The sequence below is a fragment of the Pelobates fuscus genome, chromosome 11, assembly GCF_036172605.1.
Source record: "Pelobates fuscus isolate aPelFus1 chromosome 11, aPelFus1.pri, whole genome shotgun sequence".
In the NCBI taxonomy this organism is placed as follows: Eukaryota; Metazoa; Chordata; class Amphibia; order Anura; family Pelobatidae; genus Pelobates; species Pelobates fuscus.
Genome location: NC_086327.1, coordinates 91,612,488 through 91,621,507, shown reverse-complemented (window position 1 = coordinate 91,621,507; position 9,020 = coordinate 91,612,488). Strand labels below are relative to the sequence as shown.

The 9,020-nt window shown below is 40.3% G+C and overlaps 1 protein-coding gene across 1 annotated transcript; it reads right to left on the bottom strand.

Moving 5' to 3' along the window:
* Window positions 1-1,004: 1,004 nt before the first annotated feature.
* LOC134577619 (transcription factor HES-5-like) lies at window positions 1,005-4,486 on the bottom strand. Its single transcript, XM_063436461.1, has 3 exons — window positions 3,651-4,486; window positions 2,276-2,453; window positions 1,005-1,531 (listed from the first exon to the last, which is right to left on the bottom strand). Exons 1-3 carry the CDS (start codon window positions 3,723-3,725, stop codon window positions 1,305-1,307), a joined length of 480 nt encoding a protein of 159 aa, XP_063292531.1. The 5' UTR covers window positions 3,726-4,486; the 3' UTR covers window positions 1,005-1,304.
* Window positions 4,487-9,020: the final 4,534 nt, after the last annotated feature.

The following is a 9,020-nucleotide window of genomic DNA, read 5'->3' as shown; positions in this document are numbered from 1 at the left end:
TTCTCCAACAAACATTACCTTTATCCTATAAGCTGTCTGGTGACTCTATAGTATTTAAAAGAGTTTAATCTTTGGCTTTAGTTCAGCCTTTGGCAGATATAGGTCATATAGCAATCACCATTCGTAGTCCCCAGGTACCATTGATCTCTCTGAGCCTAATTTACCTTTCCTTGTTTGACAGCCTGTGGCTACCCTATACATAACGGTTAAAGGGATCCTATAGTGCCAGGAAAACAAACCCATTCTCCTTGCACTATAGGATTAATAGGTCCCACCTTCCCTCGCACCCCTTCAGTGACTTACCTGAATCCAGCGCTGAATCCAGCGCTCCGGCCATGCTCCTCCTCCACCGACGTCAGCTTGCGGGGAAGACCTTCTGTGCATGCGCGGCAATGGCCGCAGGCGCATTAAACCTCCCTATAGGCAAGCATTAATCAATGCTTTACTCTGGGGAAAATCTGACGCTGAAGGTCAGTGAGGATGTCCAGCCTCAGATAACGGACCAAAAGTCTGTTTGGATTTCGAAAGCGCCTCCAGTGGCTGACTGGTAGACAGCCACAGAGGGCAGACTTCGAGCTGCAATGTAAACATTGCAGTTCTCTGGAAATGTTTTACATTGCAGCACTAAGTGCAAAAGGGTCACAGCACCCAGACCAATTTAATGAGCTGAAGTGGTATGGGTGCTTACAGTACACACTTCAGGTGTTTCCTGTATTGGTTCCATAAGTAGTTTTTGAAGTAGGGTTATCATTTTATTCAGGGAAGTGCAGTTACAGGGACCCCTCAGCACTGTTGCTCCGCTGCCCCTTGTAGATTTTTACTCTGGGCAGTGCACCAACAGTTCTGATTTTTACTATTGACTAAAATCTGGATATGCTTGTGATAAATGATCCCACATACAACGAAAATAATGTCTACAATGAATAATATTTTATTAAAAGTCTTTATTAAACTTTGCTATGTTGTAATAACTGGTAAAAAAAAATATTTTAAAAATATCAAAATGACAGAAAATAAGTGAAAAGCATGATTGCATAAGTCTTTGATTGTGTCAGATTAATCAGAACTTTACATCATGATGTGACAAGTGCCTTTTAGCATTTCTTAGAAATAGTAAGTACAAAACCTCTTCAATATGAAGCAACATGTAGTAAAATATTGAAAAATAAACTTTTCTACTTAAAGAGGAGCCTGCGGTCATTTAATATGCCCTAGTTTGCTCCTCTGATTTTTTTAAATGTCTCGTGATGGAAGAACTGCAATGTGTAGAAATTCCAGTGTGGAGTTGTTAAGAGGTCAATTCTCTACCACGGCCTCCATATTGATGGTGTTGAGCATGAGGACTTTCTCATCAGATTTTCTTGTTTTAACTCCTGAGCTATTGACAGGGGTCCATTGAGATGATCAATCAGGATTCTGGTTTTTGGTGCCTCCTTCTCGGTGAGAGCAAGATATCGGAAAGTTTCTTCCATGCACCTGTTGTACCCTTGATGGTAGTCCTGGAAATGACTTTTTATGACACCTGTGGCAGCTAGAAAAAAAATATATATGTATACATAATTTAGTTAAAATGTATACGATTTGTTTAATTCTTATTTTCACTTTTCTATTGATTAGGAATTTCAAAAGAAAAAAAATATATACATTTAAAGGTACACGAAATTCACCAAAACTATATTTATTTCTCTTTATGCAGTACTAGCCACACCTCCCCTGGCTGTGATACAGCCTGCATGAAAACAAAATGGTTTAATTTTAAATTACATGTTAACTTATTTTAAAAGTTTGTATCTCCTTCCTGTAAATTGAACGTTAATTACATACAGGAGGCTCCTGTTGGGTCTAGCAAGCTAAGAAATTCTAAATTAAACAGAGTCTGCAATAAAGGAAGTATAAACATTACTGACATGATTTTTACAGGAAGTGTTTAGGAATGCTGTGTAAGTCACATGATGGGAGTTGTGACTAGCGCTGCATAAACAAAGTGATTACCTCCTAAATAGAAGTGAATTGACCAGTGAAACTGCAGGGGCATGATCTCTACACAAAAACTGCTTCATTAAGCTAAAGTTGTTTTGGTGGCTATAGTGTCCCTTTAAGATTAAATTTCAATAATTTCTACCATTTTACCAGGGACACATTACAAGATCTTTAAAAATAAACACCAGATGTACGTGAAAAGTTAAAGATATAAAGGGACATGCCTTAAGAGTACAATTATATCACTAAATAGAAGGAGAGAGATTTAGCAAGGAAAAAAGTTTGTAATTCTTACCAGTCCTTTGAAGGTGCTGTTGTTTCAGATAGTTGACTGTCATCTCAAGGATGTCCGCTTTCTCCAATTTTGAGTTTGGTTGATTCTTCTGGAACTCTTTCTCCAGTAATAACCTTAGCTGTTTAATGCTGCTATTAATTCTGTCCCGTCTCATTTTCTCCACCACTGGCTTCCTGACCTACGGGAATACAAAAAGACTAATTAAATTATTGACTTGTTCATTGTACAACTCTATGCAACATGCTAGCTTTATAAACGTCCACAGATGACTCCAGCTATATATGGAAGCGCCTATAATTATTATTATAATTTTATTATTTATATAGCGCCATCAGATTCCGTAGCGCTGTACAATGGGTGGACTAACAGACATGCAATTGTAATCAGACAAGCTACAATCCGAGCCCTCAGCAACTTCTGGTCCTGTACAATCGACTTGTCTCATTGTAAGAGCGTGTCTAGTCCACCTATGGTACAGTGCATCAGAATATCTAGACACTTTATAATCATCATTTTATATACATATATATTTACACTAATTATGTGAAACTCTTCAAATATATCCCCAATGTTAAATATGACAGGATTACCCATCCTGGCCCCAGGATTAACCAAAATTGTGGGGAACTGTGTAATGCAGTCCAGTGAAAGCTGGAGGGATATATGTTTTATACCTCTGGTGCATAACCTAGTATTGTCCAACTCATAAGAAAGAGAGCTGCCCATCATTAAGATATATACGTTGGGTGGAAGGCAGGTTTAACGCTCTTCTTTTATTATCCTTGTTATTTACAATGTGTCAACTTATTCTGCAAAGCTGTATAATAGGGGGACTAACAAACAAATAATTGCAATAACACAAGTTGGACATACAAGAACAGAAGGCGCCCTGCTAAATGATTTTATAGTACAGGGGTAGGCAACCTTGGGCACTCCAGATGTTGTGGACTACATCTCCCATAATGCTCTAAGGCAGGGTTATCCAACCTGTGGGCCCCCAGATGTTGCTGAACTACAACTCCCATTATTCTTCTAATGAAACAGATAGCCAGGGAATCATGGTTGTAGTTGTAGTTCTGCAACATCTGGGGGGCCGCAGGATGGACAGCCCTGCTCTAAGGCATCAAGGTAAATGTAGTCCACAACATCTGGAGCTGAAGGTTGCCTACCCCTGTTATAGTTTATTAAACTGGATACTTGTAAGGTTGACAGCCATTCTGAGGGACATATAAAATCCATTCAAGGTCATTTTGGCACTGCATACCTCCTGTTGAACACCAGTGGTTAAAATAGTAATCCAATCATTTAAAATACAAATGTATAAGAGCTGCAAAAAATATCAAAGAAATAGTTAAAAGAATAATCTGGTACATACCCTAAGAGAATTTCTGGATTTCGGGTTGCCATTGAGAGACTCCATCGTCGGTTTGGGAGAGGCACTTGGGTGCATACCGTCTGCACTGATTTAGACACGTTCTCTGACTTCTGGGCACGTATGTGAATATCTTCTATTTATACTTACTTATCACCAGCTGAATCTGTGAGTCCTCTTCTTGTTGAAGTTTCCCACAGTCAGCAGCCAATCCTTTAACAGTTTGAAACAATACAAACAGCTTCAATTACTAGATGGTAAATTAACTGTAGGACTGCCTTAGGATAACAGCCCTCTGTTAAGGAGCAGGTGGACTATGGAATGACAATAGAGAAGTAGTCTGTAATGATACATTAGATTCTGGGAAAGGCACTTGTGGTCAAAAGACACGTGTTGCATGCGTCTGACGAGACAAGGATCAAATGTTACAGTAAAATGAAAAACTGTGTGAGAGCTGGTAAAACTGTGGAGGGTATTGGAAAACTGCCATAATCTATTAAAATCTATTTATTAGAGGAAGCAGGTTCATAGACACACGAAAAAACAAACATGAGACCCATAGAATTGGTTAAGTATGAAAATATAAAACATGTGCAAACTTACGAAGCATCTTGTATCTCTCAGGGTCATTCATTAAACAGTGGGGCTATTCACGAATGAATAATGAATTGAAGTGAAATGTCGGTTTAAATAGCCAAACTGTGCAAATATAAGGAGAGCCAGAATACATCATGATCACCTATTTTCCTGAAATTTTAAAATTCACTCAAATTAAACATTTGGAGAATAAAGCAATTACCAATGTAAGGCTCAAATAGCCAAACTGAAAACAGAAATAAAAAAAATAAAATAAAAAAAATTAATCTATATTTCCTGCGCAGGTATTTAGCAAAGACTTCTCAATAAGCTGCAACAGTTCATTGAGAAGACTGGAATTGGACGCTCTGTGCAGGGGAAGATTGGGCTTGACTGGGCTTCTTAAAGAATGGGCATTTGTCCTACTAAGTTCAGGTGTCTGGAATGTGCTGATGAAACCCTATAATACAAACTGAATAAATTGTGCTTTAAGGGACACTCCATTGACGAATTTAAAAATACATAATTAAAAATCACTATTTAATAAATATACCCCCAGTAAAAACATTCATGCATTTAACCCCTTAACGACCGTGGACGTACTAGGTACATCCTACAAAAAAATGGTCGTTAAGGACAAACAGGAGCCCTGGACTTACCTGGACCAGTGATCAGCAGCTCCGGACACCCCGGCCCTCCAGGGCCATGTGATCACCATGATCACATGGCCGCAATAGGACTCTGGGAGCTGCCAGCAAGGGGACTGTCTAAACTGTCAGGCATTCCCCCAGGCTGTTAAAAAGTAAAAAAAAATAAAAAAAATTTTTATATATATATAGATATATATATATAGATATATATATATATACATATATATATATATATTATGCATATATTATATATGTATAATATATTATAAAATAATTAAAGCATTTTATAATATATTATATATTATATTATAATGCATATATATGATTTCATTATAAGTGAACTTTGAGATATATACACATATATCTCAAAATACACTACACTTATAATGAAATCATATATATGCATTATATATGTATAATATATAATATATTATAAAATGCTTTAATCATAACAAGTGCAGTTTTTGTGTAAAAAAAAAATGCAAAAAACAAATATGAACGCTAACTTTCGCAAGCGTTTGTGGCTAAGTGGCTACTACAAAAGACTGGACATAACCCATTTTGAATACACTGGGTTGTCTACATTTGAAAATGATATGCCATGGTGGGGTTATTTCACATTACTGGGCTACCATATGGTCTCAAAAGCAACACAGACCCAGCAAACTGAATTGAGCAAGCCCTATATTGACCTTGTAACTTTCCAAAGCCTCATAAAACCTGTACATGGGGGGTATTCTTATACTCAGGAGACTTTGCTGAACACAAATATGAGTGTTTATTACAGTAAAACTTATCATGACGAGGAAATCACCAGTAAAAGTGCCGTTTTTGTGATAAAAAAATGCAAAAAACAAATAAAAATGCTAAGTTTGGCTAGCGTTTGTGACTAAGTGGCTACTAAGTCTTTTAGACCCCAGAGAACCCGACACACCTATACATGGGTGGTATCACTGTATTTAGGAGATGTTGCTGAACACATACCGGGGTGTTGGCAGTAATACATAACAGGAGCTGAGAATCTAAGGGGTAGCTCATCGCGTATGCCTATTAGGTCCCCTCCGCCAGTTAAAGGACCACTATAGGCACCCAGACCACTTCAGATCAATGAAGTGGTCTGGGTGCCAGGTCCATCTAGGATTAACCCTGCCTGCTGTAAACATAGCAGTTTCAGAGAGCCATGAGGGTGGGGGCACTCTCAGGGCACTATAGTGTCAGGAAAACAAGTTTGTTTTGTTTGTTTTCCTAGCACTATAATTTTCCAAATTTTCTAATTTGGAATCAGGTAAGTGATAGATGTTTTTTTTTTTTTTAGTACCATAGGGTTGTGGGTGGAAGGGGGGGGGGGGTGCACGAGGGAGGGGGCATTATAGGTCACTATAGTACCAGGTTAACAACTTTGTTTTCCTAGCACTATAATTTTCCATTAATTATGCATTTTTTTGTTTGTGTGTCTGTCTGTGTGTGCCTGTCAGTGAGTGTGTATGTGTGTGTGTGTGTGTTTGTGTATGTCTGTCTGTGTGTGTCAGTGAGTGTGTGTGTATCTGTGTATGTCAGTGAGTGTGTGTCTGTCTGTGTGTCAGTGAGTGTGTGTGTGTCTGTCAGTGAATGAGTGTGTGTGTCTGTGTGTGTGTGTGTCTGTCTGACAGTAAGCGTGTGTGTCTGTCAGTAAGTGTGTGTGTCTGTCAGTGAGTATGTGTGTGTCTGTGTATGTCAGTGAGTGTGTGTCTGTCTGTGTGTCAGTGAGTGTGTGTGTGTCTGTCAGTGAATGAGTGTGTGTGTCTGTGTGTGTGTGTCAGTGAGTGTGTGTGTCTGTCTGACAGTAAGCGTGTGTGTCTGTCAGTAAGTGTGTGTGTCTGTTAGTGTGTGTTTGTGTGTCTGTCAGTGAGTATGTGTGTGTCTGTCTGTGTGTGTCAGTGAGTGTGTGTGTGTGTGTGTGTCTGTCTGTGTGTGCGTCAGTGAGTGTCTGTCTGTGTGTGTGTGTGTCTGTCAGTAAGTATGTCTGTCTGTGTGTGTCTGTCAGTGTGTGTGTGTGTCAGTGAGTGTGTGTGTGTCTGTCAGTGAGTGTGTGTGTGTCTGCCTGTCAGTGTGTGTGTGTGTGTGTGTCAGTGGCTGTGTGTGTGCCAGTCATTGTTGCGATGTGCACAGAGGAATGCAACGTCACGTCACATTCCGACGTGATGTCGATGTGCTCCACCTTCACAGGGTTTCAAGAAGAAGCGGGAGGATCCGCTTTGGCACAGGGTGCGGACAGCGCTATTTGGGGTATACCAGAGGCTGGACTCCGGAGTCGCATACTGGCAATGGTAATGTGAGTCTGCTTGTTGGCAAGAGGGGGGTGCTGGGATTTAGTAGATGGGGGGACTAGGGAGAGGGAAGGGATTTGCATATGGTGGGACTGGGATTTAGTAGGGGGGGGGTGCTGTGGTTTAGTAGAAGGGGATGCTGTTTTTTTTTATACTGTAACTTTCAAAACCACAATTTAAGTTTTTGTTTTTTTGCGACCCACATAAACTTAAACCTTGTTTATTAGGCCCGTGCTAGACTTTGAGTTTGACATGAAGTTGAAATGTATTAGGGGTCTCTAGCTCCCATTTAATCAATGCAGGTCATATTGTGTAACATGTATGCAGCCATGCTAGGTGTATCTTATCAGTATTATTTACTAAAGTGAGAATTCCAAGTAAATTAAAAGTGAATTTCAAATTTAAGGTAAAAACACCTGAACTGGAAAAATTCAGCTATGCTTTCAGTTCTGCTACTTAGGCTTGAAATTTGATATTCACTTTGAATTCTTCCTTTAGTGAATGATCCTACATGTGTTATTTCTGTGTGAATGAAAGGGTGCGTGTGTAAAATCTTTCTTTGTGTGATATGTGCGGCCGGCTTACCAGTGTTTGGATGCAGGAGTATATATGTGTGGCATGTCAATGTGTGTGAATGCAGGGTTATATATGCGGAGAATGTGAGTGTGTGAATGCAGGGATGTGTCTGTGTGGAGTGTCAATGTACAAACGCACAGGTGTATATGTGTGTGGTGAGTCAGTGTGTGAATGTGCCTCTGCCATGATCCTGCATGTCTCTGCTACAGCAGTATGTAGGGGGGGGGGGGGGGGGGGAGGGGAGGGTGACACAAACTAAAATAGTTTTGTGACACATCCATATGGCTATAATGGAGTTGCAGTATTGGACAGTCTGGTGGACAAATAGCAATTAATATGAAAGCAAAAGCAGATGTTTTTTTTTTTTTTGTCCATCTTTATTTTCTGTGCATGTGAAAAAATACTTAAAGTTAAATATGGTATGAACATGTCCCTCCTGCCCTGATGCCACAGGCTGTTACCCTATACCCATGCTGACTAGCTCAGTGACATATGGAGACAGTGTCCCAGTAATCCCATTTTTTGACACTCCGCCGGCCCCAGGCCTTCTCATGAGAACCGCTCTGGCTGCTCTGAGCTCTGCCAGCCAAATCTCAGGAGGTTGTGAGGTGGTGTTGTACCTTCCGAGTATGTGGGGTAGGCATCCGGGTATTTTCTCTCCAGGCCCTCAGCCCAGGATGGCAGTAGCAGGCTTTGGACATTTTGGGAAGTGGCTTATTCCTCGCTGGCATCCTATACTCAGGAGCTGTCAGCGCTCTCCGTCTCTCGCCAGCCACGAGATGTGGCTTGTTGGGAGGTAAGTATCTCTGCTCAGCATTTCTCTGCTGCTCCCTCAGAGTTTGGTTCCTTCTTCTCCGCAGCTTCTGCCAGAATCTGTGAAAGAGGTCATCTAGTTTACAGACGTATAGCTGCAGCAGGATCAGCAGCCCCTATCTTGGCTCAGGTGGCATAACTGTGTTTTTGTATCAGGGGCCGTAATTCGATGTCGGGTTTCGCTTGTCAGGCAGAGCTCAGAAACCTCTCAAATTGAGTCTCAGGGTGACACTGGTTCTATCCTGTGCTGAATTAACTTAGTCACTGGAGAAAAATATCGATTTGTTAGCTGAACAGACAGTTCTCGAACGGAGCTCACGTTTCATGCGACAAAGCAGCTCGGCTGTCAGATCCCACCACTCGCTGAAGTTCATTCATTATGTTAACAATTATCACTTTAGTGAATAACCCTCGATAAATTCATACATCAGCATGATTTATTTTAGTAGGAT